Source organism: Schistocerca nitens, chromosome 5 (assembly GCF_023898315.1).
Source record: "Schistocerca nitens isolate TAMUIC-IGC-003100 chromosome 5, iqSchNite1.1, whole genome shotgun sequence".
Taxonomy (NCBI): domain Eukaryota; kingdom Metazoa; phylum Arthropoda; class Insecta; order Orthoptera; family Acrididae; genus Schistocerca; species Schistocerca nitens.
This window is the reverse complement of record NC_064618.1, coordinates 861,261,682-861,289,563: the sequence shown is the minus strand read 5'-3', so window position 1 is coordinate 861,289,563 and position 27,882 is coordinate 861,261,682. Positions and strand designations below refer to the sequence as shown.

Genomic DNA, 27,882 nt, shown 5'->3' with positions numbered 1-27,882 from the left:
CCAAACATCAATTATTGAACTTCCAAACTTATAAAATCTGGTGGCTAGAGAGATCATATTGTTAGGATAAAAGAATAGTTAAGAAAAGAGAGCTTATTAGTTTCTTTCTAGTGAACTACTTACATAACAAAATCACAATGGTAACAATGTGCTCAATGAAACAATTACTCAGGGTAACAAATACGGTAATTCCTGACTTTACTCATGTACAGTTCAATAAGCACAATGCAATTTCCAAAGATTAAAAAAATAAGTCCTTTTATTAAATGACATGTTTCACAATCATTTATTGTCTTATATTGTCAAATTAGGTTATTTTTAACGAGCTTGTGCAGCAGCTTCTTTCCTTGCTGCATCCTGCAGCAACTGTGTATCAACTTCATCTGCTGGGAGTTGCACGTACCGAACAACAGAACCACGAATGAAGCAATTCTTGACAGACAACTGGAAGCAAACAAAATTGCTTTTAAAATGTGATCTTATTGCAAGAAAATCCTGATGAATTTACTCATACTATATCGTACAAGATTACAACATAAAATCCAGTTTAAGAGCCATCACAAAGATTGTGAAAGATGGAATAGAGTGAAGAGAGAGGAGGCTACATAGATATATGAAAGATAAATAACAATCAATTGAGAGATGTGTGGGGCAGTTGGGGGAAGGGAAGGAGGTAAGAGAGAGAAGAAAACTGCAAGGAACAACGAAGAAAGGAAGATGACATCTTTTAAAATCCATGGTTTGAAAGCAGAGACGAAATGCTGGCTGTAGACACCACTGACACAATGAAGAGGATTACAAAAAACTCATGAGATTTGAGGAAAGAATGGAAGTGTATTACCCAAACACTTGTCATGATGAAAAGTACATTAATGACAGGAACAATGTACCCTGCACGGTATAGTTAAAGAAATAAAGAGTGAGAATACAACTGGCACAAAGGGTAATATTCAAAGGAGTGAAGTGAGTTTTCAAAGGCTCATAACCAACATGTATTGTGATTCCAATGTATACTGCAAACATACTGTTCTCTAAAATGTATATGAAAGCTATAAGGGCATAGTATTCAATAATAGAAGAGTACAGCAAGCATCTACTTCCCTGTAACAGTAACGAATGGAATGCTCAGTTATGGTTCACAACTGAAGTTTCAGTCTTTGACCATTTGTTGATGGACATTTTCAACCATGCAGCTAGGAGGAATAAACATGGAAGCTAACAGATGGAGATGGTGGTCATTCTGCTTTAACACTGCATGTACAAAAGTTATTGGATTGAAGTAACTGGCTGCCTGGGACAAGGTCTCATTTGAGAAGACAGTAATGATTGGAACAACAGCAAGGAATGGTTACGGAGTGTCCGTAACAGTGAATGAGTACATATGGAGTCTGGAAGAGAGATTAAAATGTGCTCTATGGGCATGCACATGAGAGTATTTTAGTGAACAATCATATAAAATTGTTACCTCAGTGAAGGACACTATTCATAGCCTCCATGTCAGTATGATACTGCACACACATGGGCTGCTGCACTTGGATGCAACTGGACATTAATAGACTTGAAAGAAGAAAGATGATAAATGTCTGCCTGTGCACTGAATCTACAGGATATGAGTAATTAATGGTTAAAGCGGTGTTTCAATGCATCTTACACCTTATAATACAAATTATGGCTGGCACTAATTCTCTGCCTCCCTTCCCCCCAGGATTCATGAGACATAGCATTAAACGATGATGAATGATATGATTTATAGTTCTATGACAGACAAAGGGTATTTCTTTGTTTTTGTACTCACCTTCTTTTCTTCCCAATGTAATTAATCAAAAACATGTAGAATAAGATTCATATAAAAGATGCAAGAAGAATATGAACCTACCATGTGTGGATATTTGTCAGGATCAGTAACAGTGATGTCAGTTAACTTTATGTTCAGATACTGGTCCACAGAATGAAGTGTACCACAAATGCTGAAACAAGCAGTCATAAAAAAATATTGCCAGCAAATGTTTAATGATAACAAAAATGTCTGCATTCTGAAACTCCAGAAACAATTTTTAATTAGCAACTAAAGTCTTGAGCAGCAATCATGTTAGGTGTACATATAAAACATATTTCAAATGGATGATATCATAACATTAAGTCTGTGATTCTAGAGCATTATCTCTGTTTAGTCTGCTGTGCATGGAAGAGCATTACCTGTTTCAATCATGCACTTCCTTCTATTTTTATCCTATTTACACAATATCATGTAAGCCATCAAAATATTCAAGCTCTACATTACACTCCCATTTGCAGCAGGCTGCAGTTACTGAGCTGTCCATTTAGTAAGTGCAATAGCCCCACAATAAGGCTCATTTAGTGCTAGTAGCACCTGCTACAAAGAATATGTTGTGCACCATGAACAGGCTTACTAAAACAATGAGAGCACCTGTTCAAAGAGTAAAGCAACATACAATTTTATCCCATGTATATCTCATAAAATGAACACAACAGGAAAGTCACATAAATCTGAGCTCTTACCAAGGCTTACAAACAGTTGTTCTCTTTGGCACCATTAATGAGTGGGAATAGGAGATGTCAGAGGCGGAGAACAATATCACCAATACTGTAAGGTGGTTTGAATTATATAAAAGTTGATACAGATGTTTCTCTGAAAATTCATCATTGATCAGGTCTTGCAAAAACCATCACTGAAAATTTAGAATAATTTTATAGACACTTATTGGAATATTTAGTGTGGCACAGCTCTAATCATTATCAGTGCCAATAATATGAACCAGGATAGATTGCTACTCACCACATAGAGGATGCATTGAGCAGCCGACAGTTACATTTAAAAGTAGGCTTTTTGACATTACTCAGCTGTCTGTCTAAGTCCTTCCTCAGATGAAGGAACACACAAAAACATTCAAGCACACACTCTACAGTCTACTTTTACACATACCTGTCGGCTTTCAACCTCTCCTTCATGTGATGGGTAGGAATATATCCTAATTCATCCTGCTGTTATTCCATCCCAGATTTTCCACCGTTTCATTATCAGTGTTACCCACCTTTGATTCCTTCCAAAAAGTGATTCAAGGGCTTACACCCTCAGTACCAGGTGTCCCACTGGACTATAGGATAATTTATTGTACTGGATGTAACTAGTTTCTGCCTTATTCTTCATTTCAAAAATGTTCCACCAAAAAGCACACTGCACGTCGTTATATAATGATGAGCCACTGCATGCCATCACAAGGCTACATGCCAGCTGGTGGCTTGACAGGCACATGACAGAGTAAGGCAAGTATATAAGTGGAGCAAAGATAAATGGGGAATCAGTCTAGTAATTTGGGCTGTAAATGGGGAAATCCACTTACATAAGTAACTGTGACAAAGGGCAGACTGTTATGGCCTGGTGTCTGGGAACAAGCAGCTCGGAAACGGCAAAGCTTTCAGCTATCCGTATGCTACTGTTGTCGGCATCTACAGAACGTGATCGAAAGACTGTGAAACCACGAGTTGGCGACAAGCTAGTAGGTGTCCACACATTATCATAAAACGTGATCAGAGGCTTTCCCACTATGTAGAGCTGGACAGGTGGCAATTGTGTGGCAGAGTACTACACTGGTGCAGGCATAAGTGTTTCAGAACACACTGTTCAGTGCAACATGGGGTTCCACAGCAAATGATCTCTATATGTTCCCATTTTGATCCAATGACATTATCAATTAAGAATGCAGTGGGCACAGAATTATTGAGATTGGACCATGTATCAATGGAAATGTGTCAACTGGTCAGATGAATCACACTTTTTGTTACTCTATGTCGGTGTTTGTGTCCGGATATGCCACCATACAGGCATATAGCTGCTTGAAACATACACTGCAGCTCCTACACAGGCCAGTGATGGCAATATTATGCTATGGGAGAGATTCACCTAAGCTTCCATGAGATCTTCGACAGTAACAGAAGGAACCACGGCTGCTGTGGACTATGAGAACATTACTGTAGACCTCCTGCGACCCGTTATTTTGTTTTGGTTTTAAGGCGCAAAACTGCTATGGTCATTAGCACCTGGTCTGTGACTTAGGAAAAGGTAAAAAACGAAAATGGAAACCAGCAGCAATGGGAACGAAACCCAAAAAATTGGAGAAACTAAAAGCAGAAGGAAAGCTTAAAAAACCACTACAGAAAGGGGTCGATTGTCCCCAAAAAGAGCTTCAAATGACTGGAGTCATCTCATTGGCACTAATAAACTCGAGAACGCGATCGGCTGAGCGCGTGTCATCTGCTAAAATGGACGATATATCAGGCGATAGCTGTAGACGGGTGTGTAACGGAGTAAAATAGGGGAACTCAAGTAAAAGGTGTCTTACCGTCCACAGCTGAGAGCAGTGGGGACAGAGTGGGGGAGGATCGCCGCTTAAAAGATGTCGATGGCTAAAAAGACAGTGCCCTATCCGGAGTCTAGTTAAAATTACCTCCTCCCGACGACGAGTTCGGGAGGAAGAGGTCCAAGCATAGGGAAGAGCTTTCACGTCCTGCAATTTATTATGGGGAAGTGTCGACCAATGTGCGTGCCATAAAAGAACCTCACGACGACATAAAACACTCCGTAGATCGGCGTAGGGAATCGTGCGAATAGCTGGCCGAAGAAGAGAGACTGCAGCCTTGGCCGCTATATCGGCCGCTTCATTTCCACAGATACCAACGTGTCCTGGGATCCAGAGGAACGCCACCGAGACGCCCCCCAAGTGGAGCAAGTGTAGGCAGTCCTGAATCCGGTGGACCAGAGGGTGGACAGGGTAGAGAGCTTGGAGACTGAGGAGAGAGCTGAGAGAATCTGAACAGATAACATACTGTATCCGCTGATGGCGACAGATGTATTGGACAGCCTGGAGAACAGCATAAAGCTCCGCAGTATAAACCAACACTGGTCGGGAAGCCAAAATCGATTTGGGGTGTCGCCAACAATATAGGCACTCCCTACACCTAACGATGTTTTTGAGCCATCAGTGTAAATAAAAGAAATGTGGCTTCCTTCATTTGTGCACATAGAGCAGAAAATGCCCGATGATAAACAAGTGAAGGGGTACCATCCTTGGGGAAACTGACAAAGGTCACGGAGCAGGCAGGTTCGGGGACGGAGCCAAGGCAGTGCTATACCCCAAGTTGTCAAGAAAGTTTTAGGAAAGCGGAAGGAAAGAGAATGGAGCAGTTGACAGAAGTGGACTCCCAGTGGTAGTAGGGAGGAAGGGCGGCCTGCATACCCTAAATCCAAGGAGGCATCGAAAAAATGTCATGGGCCGGATTAGCGGGCATGGAAGACAAATGGCTAGCATAACGACTTAGAAGGTAAGCTCACCGATTGGACAGCAGAGGTTCAGCAGTCTCAGCATAAAGGCTTTCCACAGGGCTGGCGTAAAAAGCTCCAGACACTAAACGTAATACACGGTGGTGGATAGAGTCGAGACGCCAAAGAATAGACGGCTGAGCAGACGAGTAAACTATGCTTCCATAGTCCAATTTCGAGCGCACTAAGGCGCGATAGAGGCGGAGAAGGACTACTTGGTCCGCTCCCCAGGAGGTACCATTCAGGACACGGAGGGTGTTGAGGGATTGCAGACAGCGAGCCGAAAGACAGGAAACGTGGGAGGACCAGCACAGTTTTCTGTCAAATATAAGACCCAAGAATTTAGCGACGTCCGAAAACGGAAGGTTCACAGGTCCTAGATTTAAGGAAGGTGGAAGAAACTCCACACGACTCCAAAAATTAACACAAACGGTCTTACTGGGAGAAAAGCGGAAGCCTGTTTCGATGCTCCAAGAGTGGAGGCGATCGAGACATCCTTGAAGATGTAGTTCAAGAAGGCTGGTCCGTTGAGAGCTGTAGAAGATCGCAAAATCGGCCACAAAGAGGGAGCCCGAGACATCAGGAAGGAGACAATCCATAATTGGATTTATGGCAATGGCAAACAGTACAACACTTAGCACGGAGTCCTGGGGTACCCCGTTTTCTTGGGAGAAAGTACGGGAGAGAGTAGTGTTCACCCGCACTCCAAATGTGCGCTCTGCCATAAATTCATGAAGAAAAAGGGGCAGCCGACCTCGAAAGCCGCAAGAGAACAGTGTGCGGAGGATGCCTGTCCTCCAACAGGTATCGTATGCTCTCTCCAGATCAAAAAATATTGCTACTGTTTGACGTTTCCGGAGAAAATTGTTCATGATATAAGTGGAGAGAGCAACAAGATGGTCAACTGCAGAACGATGCTTTCGGAAACCGCATTGGGCAGGTCTTAAAAGACTGCGGGACTCCAGCCACCAAGCTAAACAGCTATTCACCATACGCTCCAAAACCTTACATACACTACTCGTGAGAGAAATGGGGCGATAGCTAGAGGGGAGATGTTTGTCCTTTCCAGATTTCGGAACAGGAACGACGATAGCTTCCCGCCATCGTCTGGGAAAAGTACTGTCGGTCCAAATTCGATTATAAAGGCGAAGGAGGTAACGCAGCCTATGGTACGATAAATGCAGCAACATTTGGATGTGGATACCATCCGGTCCTGGGGCGGAGGAGCGAGAAGAATAGAGTGCATGTTGGAGTTCCCGCATGGAGAAAACAGTATTGTAGCTTTCGCGTTTGGAGAGGAGAAAGCAAGATGTCGCACTTCCGCTGCACGTTTCTTCGGGAGAAACACTGACGGGTAATTTGAAGAGCTCGAAATCTCAGCAAAGTGTTGACCCAATGAGTTTGAAATTGCGATGGGTCCACTAATGTATCATGCGCGACAGTGAGCCCAGAGACCGGGGAGAAACTAGGCGCGCCTGATAACCGTCGAATCCGACTCCAAACTTCCGAGGAGGGAGTGAAGGTGTTAAATGAGCTAGTAAAGAAGTCCCAGCTTGCCTTCTTGCTATCGCGGATGATGCAATGGCACCACGCACAGAACTGCTTATAGCGGATACAGTTGGCCAAAGTAGGATGGTGTCTGAAAACGCGAAGAGCACGTCGTCGCAGCTCACGTATCGCGTCACGGCATGCCTCATTCCACCAAGGAACGGGGGGGCGTCGGGGCAATTCGGAGGTGCGAGGTATTGAATGTTCCGCAGCTGTAAGAATAACGTCTGTAATATGAGTGACCTCATCGTCGACGCTAGGAAAGTGACGGTCATCGAATGTCGCTAGAGACGAAAAAAGTGTCCAATCGGCTTGGGCAAACTTCCAGCGTCTTGGGCGCATATATGGCAATTGTGGCTGCGATCGAAGGACACATGGAAAGTGGTCACTCGAGTGTGTATCAGCAAGGGCGAACCATTCGAAGTGCCGAGCTAGCGGAACAGTACCAACCGAAAGGTCCAAATGAGAGAAATTTGTTGTGGAGGCAGACAAAAATGTAGGGTCTCCAGTGTTGAGGCAAACAAGATCCGCTTGGTGGAAGACATCTAGCAATAGTGAGCCACGCGGACAAGGATGAGGAGATCCCCGAAGCAGGTGGTGGGCATTGAGGTCCCCAACCAGCAAATAGGGGGGGTGGGGGGGGGTGGAAGCTGACCAAGAAGATGAAGGAGATCAGCTCGTGCCATAGGTGTGGATGATGGAATGTATACAGTACAAAGAGAGAACGTGTATCCAGAAAGGGAAAGACGGACAGCGACTGCTTGGAAGGAAGTGTTTAAGGGGATTGGGTGATAATGGAGAGTATCATGGAGAAGAATCATGAGTCCTCCATGTGCTGGAGTGCCTTCAACAGAGGGCAGATCAAATCGGACTGACTGAAAATGGGGGAAAACAAAGCAGTCATGGGGATGCAGCTTTGTTTCCTGACGACAGAAGATGACCGGCGAGTAGGATCGTAAGAGGATCGTCAATTCATCCCGATTGGCTCGAATGCCGCGGATATGCCAATGGATAATGGACATAGGGTGGACAGAAAATGGAAGAATGTGACCAAGGTTGCTGTCAACTCAATGACTTCTCAGAGCTTGTGACCGATAGCGTGGAACGGCATTCAGCCGAAGGCAGAAGATCCTGATCCATAGGTTGTTCAGGAGCAGCTCCTGCTACCAGAGATCGGCCGGTTGATCGGCCGCCAGCAGTGCGCCTCGGCGACACAGAAGACGGCCGAGGGCGGTTACCGCCAGGTGGTGCTGTAGATGAGACACGCCGTGGCGGAGAAGGAGAGGAACTAGGTTTCTTATTAGCCTTCTTGGAACCATGATGTTTAGATGAAGGAGAAACCGATGGTTGTGGAGTTGGGGTATGTAAAAAATCTTCACGAGTATGCTCTTTTTTGGAAGTCCGGTTGTCTGACTTTCGGGATCGAGATTTAGCAGAACCCGATGAAGGGTGAGCCATAGAGTGAGCAGGCGAAAGTGGGGAGGTTGAACGGGCGATCTTTGCGCTGGCCGATCTGACGACCGTGTCACTAAAGGTGAGATCACAAGTCTGCGTGGCCGCCTCCTTTGTAGACCGAGGAGAGGCAAGGACAATGTTGTATTTTCCTGTCTGAGGCACAGTGGGCTTTCGACTGGCAAATAATTTTCGAGCAGCAAAGGTCGACACCTTTTCCTTCACTCTGATTTCCTGAATGAGCTTTTCGTCTTTAAAAATGGGGCAATCTCGAGAGGAAGCAGCGTGGTCACCCATACAGTTGATGCAACGAGGGGATGGAAGTGGACAAGCACCCTCATGGGCATCCTTGCCACACGTAACACATTTGGCTGGGTTGGAACAGGACTGGCTGGTATGATTGAACCGCTGACACCGATAGCAACGCGTAGGGTTTGGGACATAGGGGCGAACGGAAACTATCTCATAGCCCGCTTTTATGTTTGATGGGAGTTGAACTCTGTCAAATGTCAAGAAGACAGTACAGGTTGGAACGATTTTCGTGTCAACCCTTTAATGACTCTATGAACAGCCGTTACGCCCTGGTCAGACATATAGTGTTGAGTTTCCTTGTTGGACAATCCGTCAAGGGAGCGGGTATAAACGACTCCACGTGAGGAATTTAAAGTGCGGTGCGCTTCCACCCGGACAGGGAAGGTGTGGAGCAGTGAAGTATGGAGCAATTTTTGTGCCTGGAGGGCACTGACTGTTTCTAGCAACAAGGTGCCATTCCGTAATCTGGAACAAGACTTTACAGGACCTGCAATTGCGTCGACACCTTTCTGAATAATGAAAGGGTTGACCGTGGAGAAGTCGTGACCTTCGTCAGACCGAGAAACAACAAGGAACTGTGGCAACGATGGAAGAACTGTCTGTGGCTGAGACTCAGTGAACTTACGCTTGTGAGCAGACATAGTGGAAGATGAGGAAACCATTGCGGAAGAATCCCCCATGATTACCGGCGTCTCCGATGGCGCGCTCCTCCCTTGTGGGGGCCCTCTCTGAGGGCACTCCCGCCTTAGGTGATTGTTCACACCTCCCGAGAAACGGACGGAGGGACCAATCGGCACTTTCGGAAGGTATCAGCTCGAGTAATCACCCCTCCCTGGGCCTGGCCTTTACCAGGGGGTATGTACGTGTCCTACCTGTCTACTCGGGGCGGGGAATTACGGGTCACCCCATCACCGGCTATGCATGAAAATGCTTGGGTAGGCCTTCAGGCACACACAGGGAGGAAAAAAGAGAAAGGGAAAAACAAAGAAGGGGGAAAAACAAAGAAGGGGGAAAAACAAAGAAGGGGGAAAACAAAGGAAGGGAAAGGAAAGTAGAGAGGTCTCAAACACCGCAGCGGAGAAAAGGGTAAAGAGAAGAGGTAAGGAAAAGAGAAGGACAAAGGAAGGATGAAGACATGCAAGCAGAGAAAGCAAAGAATGTGCTACATTTTTGAGTGTCCGTCTCCGGACGTAGGCACAAAACATACAGAGCCACATCAGCTCGGGGTCCCAAGCTCGCTATGCATGTATCCACAAGAGAGTTGTGGACCCCCTGCGGGGGGGGGGGGGGGGGGGGGACCCTTTATGCTTGCTGTTTTCCCTACTGTGATAGCTTCTTCCTACAGCCCAGTTTGTGTCACAAGACCAGAATGGTGCTACAGAGGTTTCAGAAGTGTGATAGTTAACTCACATTGCTGTCTTCACCAAAAAATCTGATTGATTTGAATCCAACAGAATACATGTGGGGATGATATTGGCAACCAGTGCTGCACACTCAAACCACCCGACCATCATTCAAAGGAATTGTGTGCTATTTGCACAGACATCTGGTGCCACATACCTCTGGAAACTTACCAAGGACTTGCAAATCCATGCTATTCAGAATCACTGTTGTATATCATTCCAAAGATGCACCAATATGCTATTAAGCAGGCAGTCATAATTGTTTGGCTCATTGGTCTATACATACAGGGTACTCCACACAGCACCAGTACGCCTCACATACTGGTTACTCATCTCAAATCGAATTGCTTGTGAAGTGGCAATCTGTCTTGAAAGTTGGCTACACTGCATTTTATTGAGAAGCTGATTGCAGCTGTGTGTTAATGCATTAGCTGTTGTGAGGCACTTATATTGTTGAGTTCTTACAGAAATGGGGCATTTGCATTAGTCGACCAATGCTATTCAAGATTTGTACAATGTGCAGAGGAATAGGAGACGGATAGTAAGGATCCCAGAGACTATAGATAAGAGTTCGTGTGGTCATTAAGGGAAGTCCTCGCAAGTCGATAAGGAGGTTGCCACAGGAGGTCGGTTGATCTCGTACATTGTGTCACTGTGTACTAAAACATATGAAGATGTAAATGTCGTGCAAGAGTAGATATTTGAGGATAAGGAAAAGCGAGTTCATTATTGTAACCAAATTTTAACATCAACTGCTAAATGTTACTAGGACCCCTTGCTTTACTTCATATCAGATGAGTTCTGGTTTCATTTGTCAGGTTATGTAAAATCCCAGAATTGCTGCTCTGGCCTTGGTCATAGGACAACCCATGTATTCAGCATGAAGAACCTCTCCACTCAAAGAAGATAGCTGTTTGGTGTGCTTTGTCCGGCATGCACATTATTAAAAAGATATCATCAGAATGTTATGCTCTTAGGGTGTTACATCTGTTTGTAATAGCCAATGTGTTGTGATAACATATGATGCCTACATATAATTAGTTCTTAGCTACAAGATTTTTTTCCGGGGATCAAAGACATAAAACATGGACACGGTTTTTAAATTGCACAAAATGGCCATTAGGATAACAATAGGAAACAGTAGTCATTGGAAAGAGCTTTTTTAAAAAATGGGCATCCTTATTGCACCAAGAGAGTACATCTACCAATCTGTGGTGCATATCAGGGAAAGTATTACTAAATGCTTCACTAATAGTTCTATATATAATCATGGAACAAGAGCCAGTATGTAGTTAACATTTACCCAGGAAAAACAAACAAAAAATTAAAATCAGCATTTTATATCAGGAAATTAAACTGTATAATGAACAGCCAAAGGAAATGAAAAAGATTACTAAAATATATCTGTTTTAAAATGCAGCTAAAATATTCTTCATATGTAATGCATATTACAAAATTAAAGATTACTTAGAGGACTCAGAGTAGTGGATAGTAATGAAAGGGGATAACTACTGCACCTTGTTGCATTTCAGTACGTCCTTATGGTTTACTGCTTTCACAAGGAAATCACGTGTCAAGATATACAAGTCACACAGGTGGACAGTGGCACATAGTGAATATGGTAAGAATGGAGTTAGAGTTGATTCAAGGGGCAAGTAATCAGAAATGGTCCAGGAATGATCAGTGGGTGTCCTCACTGTCTGTGGGGTCATTCCATGTCAAGTCACCCAGGCCTTGACACCAACCATGTCAGATTTTGATGAAACTTGGTACAATTACTTCTTTTATCATCCTGAAAGCACTTGTAAAATTTTTTTGCTCTATCTCCTATAGTTTTTTTTATAAATTTTTAAAGTTTTTAGATTTGGCGTTGTTTCAGCAGTCGGAAATTGTAACTTAAACGTGTCCTCACAACTAAAAAAAATTGTATATTAAAGAATACTCAAGATATCAGTATGAAATTTTGGAATAAGTTTGTGTATTATATCTAAATGTTAAAAAATTACCATAAAGATATATTAAAATCTTCCAAATGAAAAAAAAATTTACAACATTTTAATTTTATTTTTTAGCTAACGGATGTTTAGTTTTACAAAAACTGCAATATCTAGAGTCTCAGACCTGATAGAAAGCTCAAATTTGTTTTAAAACACTCTTAATTGTATAGGCTATTAGATAAAAGAAAAATTATGTTGGCTTTTTAACCTGTTTAATAGTTATCTAATTTTTAAAATAATATTAATTATATTTTAAAAATAAAAAATACCAAGTGACAGACACCGAAATGAGTTTTTGTCTTCTTGGAGTAGCAATGTACACTTGGATTTTGTTTTGTTACTCCTGTGTTTTGAAGTAAAAAATTATTACAGTGTTAAATAGTGCTTGGATAGTATTTTATTAAGTTTATTCGAACTCTCATTAAGTACTGTTACTTAGTTTACAGAGATTCTTTTCCAATATCCTATAAAAGTAACCAGAACAGTAATCAGACCAAAAGTGAAATCAGTATGTCAGACATTCAAACCTGTAGTGTAGGGTTATTTAAAAAATCTGACTGTTTCCAAACAACCTACACACCTTCAAAAAAGTTAAAACCGGTATCAGAATTGAGTGAGGAAGAAAAAGATTTGATCCACTTACGATCTGGAATTAATCTGTGTGAATTTAAGAATATATGTTCACACCACAGCTACTACTTTTTAAATGTTTTTGAAAAGTATCAAACAACATGTGTAGACCCACTAAAAAAACGCAAAAAGCCCATCAAAAAATCGTTGAGAAGTGTAGGCTTGGATCTTTCCAAACAATTACTGACAAAAAATATTAGCATAAAACCTGGACAAAAGCTTTGCTCAACATGCCGTAACTTTTGTGAGGAAAAATTAAGAGTTGAAGTCAATGAAAGTGAAACAGATGATGAAGTCATGGTTGAATTAGAATCATTGGAATCCAGAAATGAATCCCTCGTACAAACAAACATTGCTCTTGATTATTTAGGTTTAACACCGATAAAGCTTCATGGCTTGTCAGAACAAAGTAAAGGGTCTTATCTTAAAAGGAAGGTTAGCAGTATTGAAAAGACTGCAAAAAAGGCGGTTTCAAAAGCATTAAAATATGATGCACCAAGTTCTGATGTGGTTGAGAAAGCAAAGGATTTTGATGTAATGATTTCTCTTATGAAAGAGAAGATTTCATCTGTTGGGAGGTCTAGAAAAATCCAGATTCTGACCTTGGCTCCAGATTCTTGGAGTCGAAATAAAGTGATGAAAGAATTTAATGTAAGTGAGTATATGGTGCGACAAGCTAGAAAGCTAAAATCTGAAAAGGGTATTTTGGAAACTCTTGGTCCAAAAAAAGGTAAAACTCTTTCTGAAAATACAGTAAGACTTGTAACAGATTTTTATGAAAAGGATGAAAGTTCCAGAGTGCTACCTGGAACAAAAGACAAAGTAAGTGTTCAAAAAAATGTGTACATGCAAAAGAGACTCATTTTGTGTAGCTTGAGAGAACTCTATTATTCTTTCAAATGGGAGAATCCCGAGGTAGAAGTAGCATTTTCAAAATTTTGTTTCTTGAGACCTAAATGGTGTATCCTTGCTGGTGCTGCAGGCACACACACTGTATGTGTATGCAGTAACCACCAGAATGTTAAACTATTACTGGATGCTGTGAAAATTTAAGAATCTTATAAAGACCTAATTAAGATGCTTGTGTGCAACACAGAAAACCAAAACTGCATGCTACATCATTGCAACAGCTGTCCTGCAAATACTGCATTAACAGAGTGCTTAACTGAAAAACTAAGTGAATATTATGATTTAGAAGAAGAAATTGTAATCAGTCAGTGGGTTAACACAGACAGGGCAGAAATGATCAAACAGTCTATCAGTGTTGAAGACTACATTTCTTTATTGGTTAGGTCATTGGAAAAGCTCACCCCGAACTCGTTTATAGCAAAATCCCAATCAGCAGCCTTTAAAAGATTGAAAGAAGACCCACCACCCAAAACAGCAATTATTGTGCTGGATTTCAGTGAAAATTATTCCTTTGTTATACAAAATGAGATCCAAAGTTACCACTGGAATAGAGGTGGTTGTACTCTACACCCAGTTGGAGTTTTTCAAAGAAATAAGGAAAACAATGTTTTTGTTTCCAACCACTGTTTTATTAGTGATGTCCAAGAACATGACACTGGTTTTGTTAACTTTGTACAAAAAGAAATTACAAAGTCGCTGTCATTACATCATACTGACATTGACTCAGTTCACTACTTTACAGATGGTTGTGCTGGGCAGTACAAAAATAGAAACAGTTTTAAAAATTTGACTGAACACTTGAGAGACTTTAATTTGAAGGCCCAACACTCTTTTTTTGCAACAAGTCATGGGAAGTCAATTTGTGATGGCCTAGGAGGAACTATTAAAAGAATTTTAAGGAAAGCCAGTCTACAGCTTTCAGACAAAGAACAAATAATGACAGCAATCGATGTGTATAAGTTTTGTGAAAAAAATATTGAAAACATTCATTTTCACTTTATTGACAAAAAAGAAGCTGATTTGCTACGGTTAAAACTAGAAAAACGTTTTTCAGCAACCCCAACCATTCCTGGAACAAGAAGTTTTCATAACTTCAAACCACTTCCAACAAACAACCTTGAAATTGGAAGGACTACAGATAGTGTAAAACACCCTCCTTAGTCTTTTCTTTCCATTCTTCTTCTGATTGGGTTCGTGTTGAACCATCCATAAACAGCCATGTGGCTGCAAATTATGATGGTAACTGGTACTTTGGACTGGTAAAAACAATATTCAATGATGAAGAAGATGCAGAAATTCTATTTCTACATCCTTCAGGACCCGCTGCATCATTTTATTGGCCTGAAAGAGAAGATTCCTGCATAGTGCCTTTGGAGCACATAGTCTGTGTAGTAGACGCACCTCAATCAAGCAGCACTGGGAGAATGTATTACTTCAAAAAAGACTGTATCAAAAGAACTGAAAGCTCTTGGATGAAGTGGAAAAACAGTTTGAATCAGCATTAATGTTTATTAAAAAGACAAAATTACTCAAAAAATTCAATGTTTCAAGCAATCAGTTGGATTATACATAAGTGTCGTAAGTAAACTATCTTTGTACATAATTCTAATGTAATCTACTAGTGTTAATAAACATGTTAAAAAGCCATCATTATTTTTGTTTTACCAAGTAGCCTATATGTTTAAGAGTAAATTAAAACAAATTTGAGCATTCTATCAGGTCTGAGACTCTAGATATTGCAATTCTTATAAAACAAAACATCCGTAAAAAAAAAAAAAAATTACATATATTTTTTTTTTCATTGAAAATATTAATATATTTTAATAGCATCATTTTTATCTTCAAATATGTATAATAAATAAACTTGCTGCAAAAATTCATGATGTTATCTAAAAGAGTTTTTAAGATAAGCAAATTTAAAGTTTTGAATACAAATTAAATTGACCATTTCCGAAGGTTCAGAAAACGCAAAACATAAAAACTTTAAAAATTTATAAAGAAAACTGTAAGAGATACAGCAAAAAAAAAAAAAAAAAATTGCAGGTGTTGTCAGGATGGTATTAGAACCATTTGAGCCAAATTTCATGAAAATCTAAGGAGGTGGGTGTAAAATTTATTTTTTATTGGGTGATTTGATATGGAATGACCCTGTGACAATGAGGAACAAAACGGTTTTATATTGCAAGTAACCTGAAACAGATTGTGCATAAATCCAGGAACATTATACAATATGGACTTACTGAATGAGGCAGTGCAGTTGTTAAGACACAGACCTCTTGTTCATGAGGATGAAGCTGCTCTGTCTGGTCATCCAGATTTGGGTTTTCCTAGATCACTCAGGCAAATGCTGGATGTTCCTTAATCAAAGCCTCCCCTATCCTCATAAAACATGGTATGTATGCTGTGTGTTGTATATTTTGGCCTACCGATAAGTACTGTACGAGGTGGAATCCGGAATTTTTGGGACTGGTGCTGCCATCTGGAAAGTAGGAGTAGTAGATCTTTGTACCACTAGGTGGGGAGAGCTGCATATCTGTTAAGTAAGTGTGCAGAGTGGCATTCAGCTGGGAGGACATGTTGTGTGTCTACAGTGATTTCCATAATATTCTGTGTTTGGTGTGTGGCATTTTACGATGGATCTGCGAACAGAATGAATTGGGTATTGGTTATGGGACATGTCAAGGAATGTTGACTGATGAATTGAGCATCATCGTGTCACCACAACATTTGTGCCAAGGATCTTGACTTCCAATCAGAAGGCCCAGCATGTTGAAGTGTGCACGGACCTTTGTCAAATCGCATCTGATCATCCAACCTTCTTGTCACGGGCTATCCCAGAGACAAAGCAACAATCGTCCCAGTGGAAGAGCCCGGGCACTCCAAAAGTGAGACAGGTGAAGAGCATGATCATTGTTTTCTTTGATACCAAGGAAATTGTGTACAAAGAATTCATCCCACCCAACCAAACAGTGAATTCGAAGTACTACTGTGACGTTTTGCGACAGCTCCATGAAAACGTGCAGCGGTGGGGGCCCGAACTTTGGCGTCAAGGCAACTGGCTGCTGCATCACAATGCACACTGTCAAACGCCCTTGCTTACCAGGACCTTTTTGTCAAAAAACAGCACGGCGGTTGTACCCCACCCACCGTACTTGCCAGATTTCGCACCTTGCGACTTCGCACTATTCCCAACACTGAAACTCAAGTTGAAAGGCCATCTTGTTCAACACTCTAGAGAGGATCCAAGAAGCATCGCTGGCTGTGATAAACACCCTCAATGAACAGGACTTCCAGAAAACGTTTGACCAGTGGCAGAAGCACTGAGACCAGTGTGTATGTACGGATGGGAACCACTTCGAGGGTGATGGTGACCATTAGTCCAAAGGTAAGGTTTGCACCAGATGGCAGCACCAGTCCTGAAAATTTTGGATAGCACATTGTATTACCTTGACAAACCCTATACCACTGTGAGATGATCCTTCGATAAAAATAGAGAAATAAATGAAAACTTTTACTAATAGCGACTCTCAACAACATAACAACCTTAAGCTTAGAAATAAGGGGCATACACAAATACTAACTGGAATGAAAAATTTTAATTATTGCTGTGTAGTGAATCCCACTTTCTATTAGGAGTGGAAGTCTTTTGTAGATCTATAAAACTTTTTAATGATACAGCCTTTCTATCGAAACAATAAGGTCTTAAATAGTGGAGAATTTTTTTTCCCAAAAGGTTAAAATCTTTTACTTCCTACCAATATCTACATCATATAAGCTAAGGTTATTGCATACAAATAGGCATACATGTGAAACAATGAAATCTAATGACTGAACATTGGTCATAGTTGTCAGTGCATTTGTGTGCTACAACTCTAACATATCACGAGCTACTGAAAAAGTTCATACTTTGATACAAACAAGGTACGGCAGAAATTTCTGCAATGACGACGGTCATGATACTTGGTACTAAAATTCGTAAATCAACTATGTACTGTATGAAGGCAAGTAATACTTTACCTGAGATCGTTTTTTAGTTCCACAACGACGTCTTTCCCCACAAGGGATTTAAAGAATGAATAGAATAACTGAAAAGAAAGTATTAAGTGAATCTCTATAGGTTACTGAAATTAATGTACTTGTACAGGCTCTGATAATGAATTACGACAAACCATATTTATAGCCAGCCACGAATAGCTGAGAAGTTCAATACATTTTACTAACACCGAAGTTGTACTTCACACCGGTTACAAACCAAACATACAGGTCTTCAGTTTCAACCGCACATGTTGGACGCTATTTACAATATCGATTCAATTACTAACAACTGACGCACTCATAGAAAACAAGATGATCTACAGTTCTGCGTTTTCGCTGCAGAAAGAAAGAAGTTTTATGTTATTATAGAGCTGAAGAACATATATTATGCTTTAAAAGGAAATTTAACAACGATTCGTCATTAATATGAATATTTGTATTAAATTAGTATATTTAATTCCATGTGTACTGTTGGCATGACTGCAACAACAACACACGGCGTGTGTTCGCTGCTTTGTTGATGTTTGTGAACGTAATGTGTAGTGGCGGTCGCGGTGGTGGTACAAGTGCATGAGTAGTGATTAGTGAAAAGTTTTTTGTTTATTTCCTGCTAGGGAGATACCATGAATACTTGTGTAAGATGCTGAAACGTAGCTTTTAAATTCTGTCTCAAACTGATACAAACTGCCTGCCAATGACTAGCAAAACAAGTAGTTTGAAGGCATTATTATTACGTGCTTGGAGGGAACGCTGGTCGGACCTTCAGTGGGGCATACATATTAAAACGGTGAGTACATGTCTTACAGTAATACACCCCTACACTACTAAGCAATTTGAAGAAAATATAACTTTGTACCGTCCCTACTTAAACTTCCACATCATGTTATTAGAGGAAGCTTTACTTTATCCAAATATTCACGTTCTCCGAGTACTTGGAGGATATCCTTTGCGCTTCTACGTATGTTTACAAGTAAACTAAGCAAATAACTTTGTAAAAATAGACAAGAGTGGTTTACACTTAGAAAACGATGTGGTTTGTTAAATGTATTTTTTTGTTGAGTATTCTGTCGCTCGTATTTTCACAATTACCATCGGTTTCGTATGATTACGGAACAACTTCTAATCGACATTATTTGCAGACAACCAGCCACAGTAAATCATGGTAACTAGGATAGCATCAAGAAATCACTTTTTGTGTACAGCGCTTAAAAATGGCTGATTGCCTTATAACTACAATAGTACTGAAAGGCTCACGTCTCCGTGACTCTCAAATTTCAGAAATTCTAGGTCGTTAACTCAGGCCTACATGACTTGCATATTGTTTGAGGCATAAACTGGTTTTGTAGACAACACAACCAATAAAAATGCAATACAATTTCCTAACCTCGGCTTCCAGTAGAATGGGTACAGTATTCATTTGCACCAGGTATTGGCAATTGTTAACTTCTCATGTAAATCCACATGGGTCATTCCATGTCAAGTGGCCTAAATTTAGACAGTCTCCCCACTCGACCATCGCCAATGTTGATGAAATTTTTACAGGATGTACATGAAACACTGCCAAATTACAGCCTCATAAGTAGTATGGTGGGGCCACTAGCTTCCTTTTCGTAAAGGCTCTTTTTTTGACATTGAGACTGAAATGAATAAATGATTAACTTTGTTTTACCATTGTTCAGGATCTAAGAGACGTGTCGTGCTGAAACTTTGTGATCCTGTTCAACTTTTGGGTACAATATCTTAGCTGTAAAACAAAAGGCTAACTATGGTAAATTCATGATAGTGTGCTATCAAAGTGGCTCATAAATCTTGTTGTACCAAATTTTGACTATTCTTTATTGCCTTGTATCTACCAAAAGAATAACTTTCTGAAGCTGATACTTTAGTTACCTGCAACCTGTCAACATGTCATAAAGCTCTGCAAGTGGCGTCCAGATTGCTCAAATAATAACTGAGTTATCTGAGCTCACCTTGTCTGATCAGAAAAAGTTGTTTTTATTTTGGACACAGACCAGTTTAGTGTCAACAATGGAGATTGGTAACATGCTCCAACAATCAGTTCAAAATGGTTCAAATGGCTCTGAGCACTATGGGACTTAACATCTATGGTCATCAGCCCCCTAGAACTTAGAACTACTTAAACCTAACTAACCTAAGGACAGCACACAACACCCAGTCATTACGAGGCAGAGAAAATCCCTGACCCCGCCAGGAATCAAACCCGGGCGTGGGAAGCGAGAACGCTACCACACAACCACGAGATGCGGACAACAATCAGTCTGAAGCACACTGTTGTGTAGTGAAGAGTGTTCAGATGTTGTGCGTGCCTTTTTAAATGATGTAAAGTGTGTTATCATTACTAGATAAACATCTTTTTTTGGTAAGTAAAAATTATTTCAAGGTACGGGGTGACTCTTTAGAAATGTTTATCGGGTTATTTAATTTTTTTCTGTTGTACTCTCAAGGAAGTTCCCATTATCTATGATTGTTTAATATTTTACAGATGGAAATATACACCCCTTCTGCTTTATCTAATATTAAAACAAACGGCAATTGGAAGCATAAATTTAATTGTAGTGTAATGGATATCAACAAGTTTTCAGTACCATGTGTCATTGCCATTGCAGATAATTCTGCATGTCATCTAAAAACATACGCACATCAACAAGGCTTCATTCCAATAAAAGAATTTTCTGTAGAGAAACAGGAATTAATAAACCAAAGAACTGAGATATGTCTTACTGAAAATGCACAAATATGCTTTCATCACAAAGCAGTACTTATGGACAAATATGACTTTCTGCAGGGATCTTGTTGTAATCCATTTGGTGCAAAGAACCATTCTGTTAAAAAATGGTTTACGGATTGTCAATGTGGAAACAGCAAAACAATTGCAAGCCGTGACTAAGAGCAATGTGAAACCTGGTCAGAAGATCTGTCCAGCTTGCAGAAAACAATTTTTAGCAAAGGATGCAGACTTCAAACCAGTCAGAACATGAAGCATATCCAGAAGTATCAAATGTGTGCCCCGACCGGGACTCGAACCCGGGATCTCCTGCTTACATGGCAGACGCTCTATCCATCTGAGCCACCGCGGGCACAGAGGATAGTGCGTCTGCAGGGACTTATCCCTTGCACGCTCCCCGTGAGATCCACATTCCCAACATGTCCCCAATGAAGTACATCAATGCCTGTTTGCAGCTAGGGTGTCCATTTAATTATCATTTCATTTCTAGCAAAGCTGCATGGTCATCCACGGTAACTGTTCTTCCGGGAACAGATACTACCGTCATATATAGTTAAAATATGGCTTCCCGGCCATTGACCTTCTTGTGCGAACGCACACGCTATGCCCGAACTCGTACGGGACTTGGTATATTAATCTGCCACGAGTAATGAGTATGATGGGCAAACATCTATTAGGCGCACTACGAATGTAGTGGTGTGGACATGTTGGGAATGTGGATTTCACGGGGAGCGTGCAAGGGATAAGTCCCTGCATACGCACTATCCTCTGTGCCCGCGGTGGCTCAGATGGATAGAGCGAGCGTCTGCCATGTAAGCAGGAGATCCCGGGTTCGAGTCCCGGTCGGGGCACACATTTTCAACATGTCCCCAATGAAGTACATCAACGCCTGTTTGCAGCTAGGGTGTCCATTTAATTATCATTTCATTTCTAGCAAAGCTGCATGGTCATCCACGGTAACTGTTCTTCCGGGAACAGATACTACCGTCATATATAGGTCAAACTATGTTAAATTCATCATAGTGTGCTATCAAAGTGGCCTATAAATCTTGTCGTACCAAATAAACTTACAGATATATTACATTAAAAGATATATGCACCAGTCATACTCTTTATGGTCCCCAAGCCAAATATTTCAGTTATTATTAATTCATTTGCTGAAATTTGATACTAATAGCAATTACTGTTGATTCTAACAAGCTATAATGTCGGCCCATTCCTGTTGCTGATGGAGCTGAAATGACAGAAATAATGTGTTGGTTTAGAATCTGACAAGCATCCTCCCTAGCTGCCAATAGAATGAACGTGCAGGTCCACTGGGGTGCATGAAACTAACTAAAACACCAGAAACTTCAGACACATTACTAATCCACCATTTTCTATCATATATACAGACAAAGTATTGGGCCGGTTGTAAGGCTGTAATATTTCTGAATGGAACTGTTGCTTGACTTTGGTCAACATTTGCCACAAAAGAATTTGTATCATTGGATACTCTTCTAATACAAACTTGCTTTTCATTTAATGGCACAAAATGGTGATTCTCTCTTGTTCCTGATACTATGCAGCCATTTTTGAACCTTGGTCCCTGCTCAGTTTTTAATGTTTCAATTTCTTCTTTTGAAACAAAAATGAATTGGATTCCTCTGACATTCTTTCTACAGTATTTAAACAAATCAGTTGTTGTCAAAATCTGGTCTTCAGTTGGTCTTTGAAGGCTTGCTCTTGCTGCCAGGTGCTTCACAGTTCCTCCAATTCCATCACATGGAGATTTTCCAAGGCTTGCAGCAAAAAGTTACATTTTTCAGCTGAGATTCCAAAGTCATTTTGATGGTGGCAGAGATTCAGAAAATTTTTGAAGTTTTTGAACTGCGCTGCTGACCCACCACTGAAGTATAAAATGTGTGTGATTTTTCCAAGGAGACACTTAAGATCTTCTATTAATTTCACTATAAAAGCATGTACAGCGATTGCATCATGTTTCAGGCTGTCACTTATTATACAGTAGCTGATGTCCAAGTTATTTCTGAAGTACAACAAGTGGGTGTAAAGTTGCTTGGCTGTTATTCCAGTGAAAACTTTGAGCTACATCCTGGACAATGAAGGAATAATTTTCAGCAAAGTCCATTAATATGATCAGTTCAGTTGGCTTATAGCTTTCTTTTATGCATTTTAAGTGCTTGCTCTGGTGCTTTGCAACATAACGAGGAGTGGAAAGTTTGTCAATTTTTGAAATCAGATCTTCAATAAAATCCTTGGTGGTCATCTGCTTGGTTTCTAATGTATCTCTATCAGTGTGCACCCACTTTTTGAACTCAATGGTAACATTTGGATCACTGTCTTCAAAACAACTGTTGCAGTAGTTCTTTTCCCGGACAGATTTCACAGCGATGAAGCATGCAATCTTTGGATTCCAAATCACACACTGTTTTAGCAACCAGACTGTTATAATCTTCTTTAACTGAAGTGCTTGCAAGCATCACTTTCACATTTAGATGTAAAGTGCGAACACAGACTGAGTGGGTTCCTGCAGCACCCACAGTGATGCACCATTTTGGCATCAATTCGCAAAATTTGGAAAATCCAATTTCAGGCCCATGTTAAAATCGATAAGCAGCAAACATTTCTTTCAAATTATTCACAAGAAAGTATTTTTACATCAAAACTTTCTTTCCTTCTAATTGATACAGTCTTTTTTACTTGGGAAAATTAAGTTAAATTCTCCATTCTGAAAAAAATGTTACCACTCTTTCTTTTACGGCATCTGAAATCTTCTTGCCACATTTGTTCTTTGGCAGAGCTAATACACCAGTTTCTGCTTGGAAGTTCCTACCTGCTTGTACCATCGTCTCTGAAACACCAAACTCTTGCATTGTCTCTTTTATAGTCCAGCTTTGTAGTAGTAATGTCAGTATTTGCAATTTTTCATGCTGCCTTGACATTTGCAACTTCTCTTTCAATTCTTTAATCAGCTGCTTATAATCTTCACAATCAGGACATGTCTTGCTTGTACTAGGTGTTTGAAGATCTTTTGGCGCGAATCCTCCAGCAGCAATGTTATTCACAATTGCCTCTTGAGCTTCACTTATTTTTTGTTTTGCGTAACCTTTCACATCCCTTTTTGATACTCTCTGAAATTTTAGAGGGGAGTTAAAATATGGCTTCCCGGCCATTGACCTTCTTGTGCGAACGCACACGCTATGCCCGAACTCGTACGGGACTTGGTAGATTAATCTGCCACGAGTAATGAGTATGATGGGCAAACATCTATTAGGCGCACTACGAATGTAGTAATGTGGACATGTTGGAAATGTGGATCTCACGGGGAGCGTGCAAGGGATAAGTCCCTGCAGACGCACTATCCTCTGTGCCCGCGGTGGCTCAGATGGATAGAGCGTCTGCCATGTAAGCAGGAGATCCCGGGTTCGAGTCCCGGTCGGGGCACACATTTTCAACATGTCCCCAATGAAGTACATCAACGCCTGTTTGCAGCTAGGGTGTCCATTTAATTATCATTTCATAGTTTGACCTTTTGTTTTACAGCTAAGATATTGTAGCCAAAAAGTTGAACAGGATCACAAAGTTTCAGCATGACAGGTCTCTTAGATCATGAGTAATGGTAAATCAAAGTTGATCATTTAGGCTATTCATTTAAGCCGCAATGTCGAGAAATGTAATATAATGAAAATATAAGTTTAATTGTTCTTAAATGCAAAGTCTCCAAAATATAAACAACTTTTTCTGATCAAACAAGGTGAGCTCTTTTCAATGGTGCCGAGAACAATCAAATTTGAGTGATCCCTTTTGAGATATTACCTTTTGAAAGTGAGCAAAAATTGACTGATTAAATTTTTTAGCACACTTTGAACTTCAGTAACTCAGTTATTATTTGAACAGTCTGGGTGCCACTTGCAGAGTTTTATGACATGCTGGCAGGCTGCAGATAACTAAAGTATTAGCTTCAGAAAGTTACTCTTTCAGTAGATACAAAGCAATAAAGTATAGCCAAAATTTGGTGTGAGAAGATGTATGAGCCACTTTGATAGCACACTATGATGAATTTACATAGTTTGACCTTTTGTACTACAACTAAGCTGTTGATGTTGTTGTGGTCTTCAGTCCAGAGACTTGACTTGATTCAGCTTTCCATGCTACTGTATCCTGTGCGAGCTTCTTCATCTCCCAGTACCTACTGCAACCTACATCCTTGTGAATCTGCTTCGTGTATTCATCTGTTGATCTCCCTGTACGATTTTTATCTTCCATGCTGTCCTCCAATACTAAATTGGTGATTCCTTGATGCCTCAGAACATGTCCTACCAACGGATCCCTTCTTCTAGTCAAGTTGTGCCAAAAATTTCTCTTCTCCCCAATTCTAGTCAATACCTCCTCATTAGTTATGTGATCTACCCACCTAATCTTCAGCATTCTTCTGCAGCACCATATTTCAAAAACTTCTATTCTCTTCTTATCCAAACTATTTATCGTCCATGTTTCACTTCCATCCATATGGGTACACTCCATACAAATATTTTTAGATGACTTCGTGACACTTAAATCTATACTCGATGTTAACAAATTTCTCTGCTTTTCTTGCCATTGCCACTCCACATTTTATATCCTCTCTACTTCAACCATCATCATTTATTTTGCTACCCAAATAGCAAAACTCCTTTACTACTTTAAGAGTCTCATTTCCTAATCTAATTCCCTCATCGTCGCCCGACTTAATATGACTACATTCCATTATCCTTGTTTTGCTTTTGTTGATGTTCATCTTATATCTTCCTTTCAAGACACTGTCTGTTCTGTTCAACTGCTCTTCCAGGTCCTTTGCTGTCTCTGACAGAATTACAATGTCATCGGCAGACCTCAAAGTTTTGATTTCTTCTCCATGGATTTTGATACCTACTCCAAATTTTTCTTTTGTTTCCTTTACTGCTTGCTCAGTATACAGATTGAATAACATCGGGGAGAGGCTACAACCCTGTCTCACTCCCTTCCCTCCCAGTGCTTCCCTTTCATGTCCCTCGACTCTTATAATTGCCATCTGGTTTCTGTACAAATTGTAAATAGCCTTTCGCTCCCTATATTTTACCACTGCCGCCTTCAGAATTTAAAAGAGAGTATTCCACTCAACATTGTCAAAAGCTTTCTCTAAGTCTACAAATGCTAGAAACGTAGGTTTGCCCTTCCTTAATCTAGCTTCTAAGATAAGTCATAGGGTCAGTATTGCTTCACGCGTGTTCCAACATTTCTATGGAATCCAAACTGATCTTCCCCGAAGTCGGCTTCTACTAGTTTTTCCATTTGTCTGTAAAGAATTCGCATTGGTATTTTGCAGCTGTGACTTATTAAACTGATAGTTCGGTAATTTTCACACCTGCTTTGGGGATTGGAATTATTATATTCTTCTTGAAGTCTGAGGGTATTTCGCCTGTCTCATACATCTTGCTCACCAGGTGGTAGAGTTTTGTCAGGACTGGCTCTCCCAAGGCTGTCAGTAGTTCTAATGGTATGTTGTCTGCGCCCGGGGCCTTTTTTCGACTTTGGTCTTTCGGTGCTCTATCAAACTCTCCACGCAGTATCATATCTCGCAATTCTTCTTCACCTACATCCTCTTCCATGTCCATAATATTTTCCTGTAGTACATCGCCCTTGCATAGACCCTCTACATACTCCTTCCACCTTCCTGCTTTCCCCTCTTTGCTGAGAACTGGGTTTCCATCTGAGCTCTTGATATTCATACAAGTGGTTCTCTTTTCTCTGAAGGTCTCTTTAATTTTCCTGTAGGCAGTATCTATCTTACCCATAGTGATATATGCCTCCACATCCTTACATTTGTCCTGTAGCCATCCCTGCTTATCCATTTTGCACTTCCTGTCGATCTCATTTTTGAGACGTTTGTATTGCTTTTTGCCTGCTTCATTTACTGCATTTTTATATTTTCTCCTTTCATCAATTAAATTCAATATTTCTTCTGTTACCCAAGAATTTCTACTAGCCCTCATCTTTTTACCTACTTGATCCTCTGTTGCCTTCACTACTTCATCCCTCAAAGCTACCCATCCTTCTTCTACTGTATTTCTTTCCCCCATTCCTGTCAATCATTCCCTTATGCTCTCTCTGAAACACTGTACAACCTCTGGTTTAGTCAGTTTATCCAGGTCCCATCTCCTTAAATTGCCATCTTTTTGCAGTTTCTTCAGTTTTAATCTACAGTTCATAACCAATAGATTGTGGTCAGAGTATACATCTGCCCCTGGAAATGTCTTACAATTTAAAACCTGGTTCCTAAATCTCTGTCTTACCATTATATAATCTATCTGATACCTTCTTGTATCTCCAGGATTCTTCCAGGTATACAATCTTCTTTTATGATTCTTGAACCAAGTGTTAGCTTCTACCAGGTGGCTTCCTCTTTCATTTCTTAGCCCCAGTCCATATTCAGCTACTATGTTTCCTTCTCTTCCTTTTCCTACTGTCGAATTCCAGTCGCCCATGACTTTTAAATTTTCATCTCACTATCTGAATAATTTCTTTTATGTCATCATACATTTCATCAATCTCTTCTTCATCTCCAGAGCTAGTTGGCATATAAACTTGTACTACTGTAGTAGGCGTGGGCTTCGTGTCTATCTTGGCCACAATAATGCGTTCACTATGCTGTTTGTAGTAGTTACCTGCACTCTTATTTTTTTATTCGTTATTAAACCTACTCCAGCGTTTCCTCTATTTGATTTTGTATTTATAACCCTGTATTCACCTGACCAGAAGTCTTGTTCCTCCTGCCACCGAACTTCACTAATTCCCACTATATCTAACTTTAACCTATCCATTTCCCTTTTAAAATTTTCTAACCTACCTGCCTGATTAAAGGCTGTGACATTCCACGCTCCGATCCGTAGAACACCAGTTTTCTTTCTCCTGATAACTACGTCCTCTTGAGTAGTCCCTACCCGGAGATCCGAATGGGGGACTATTTAACCTCCGGAATATTTTACCCAAGAGGACGCCATCATCATTTTACCATACAGTAAAGCTGCATGCCCTCGGGAAAAATTATGGCTGTAGTTTCCCCTTGCTTTCAGCCATTCGCAGTACCAGCACAGTAAGGCCGTTTTGGTTAGTGTTACAGGGCCAGGTCAGCCATTCATCCCAACTGTTGCCCCTGCAACTACTGAAAAGGCTGCTGCCCCTCTTCAGGAACCACACGTTTTGTCTGGCCTCTCAACAGATACCCCTCTGTTGTGGTTGCACCTATGGTATGGCTATCTGTATTGCTGAGGCACGCAAGCCTCCCCACCAACGGTAAGGTCCATGGTTCGTGGAGGGGGGGGGGGGGGGGGGGACAACCAAGCTATTGAACCCAAAAAGTTGAAAAGGATCACAAAGTTTCAGCACGACAGGTCTCTTAGATCCTGAACAATGGTAAAACAAAGTTGATCATTTATTTATTTCAGTCGGAATATCAAAAAATGAGCCTTTACGAAAAGGTGGCTAGTGGCCCCA

The 27,882-nt window shown here is 40.7% G+C and overlaps 2 protein-coding genes and 2 non-coding genes across 4 annotated transcripts in view; 2 read left to right on the top strand and 2 right to left on the bottom strand.

The window, feature by feature from the left end:
* Nucleotides 1-231: 231 nt before the first annotated feature.
* On the bottom strand, nucleotides 232-17,916 carry LOC126259536 (U6 snRNA-associated Sm-like protein LSm2). The gene is made up of 4 exons (XM_049956411.1): nucleotides 17,759-17,916; nucleotides 17,607-17,674; nucleotides 1,877-1,967; nucleotides 232-444 (listed from the first exon to the last, which is right to left on the bottom strand). Exons 1-4 carry the CDS (start codon nucleotides 17,759-17,761, stop codon nucleotides 319-321), a joined length of 288 nt encoding a protein of 95 aa, XP_049812368.1. The 5' UTR covers nucleotides 17,762-17,916; the 3' UTR covers nucleotides 232-318.
* Nucleotides 17,917-18,134: 218 nt separating this feature from the next.
* LOC126259535 (mediator of RNA polymerase II transcription subunit 24) overlaps nucleotides 18,135-27,882 on the top strand; it is a 158,052-nt gene continuing 148,304 nt past the window's right edge. The window contains exon 1 of the mRNA XM_049956410.1: nucleotides 18,135-18,411. Coding sequence (XP_049812367.1) covers nucleotides 18,319-18,411 — 93 coding nt within the window. The 5' untranslated portion in view covers nucleotides 18,135-18,318. The remainder of the gene's footprint in view (nucleotides 18,412-27,882) is intronic.
* Trnat-ugu (transfer RNA threonine (anticodon UGU)) lies at nucleotides 20,649-20,723 on the bottom strand. The gene has a single exon. It is a non-coding gene; the product is annotated as a tRNA-Thr (tRNA).
* On the top strand, nucleotides 23,740-23,814 carry Trnat-ugu (transfer RNA threonine (anticodon UGU)). The gene has a single exon. It is a non-coding gene; the product is annotated as a tRNA-Thr (tRNA).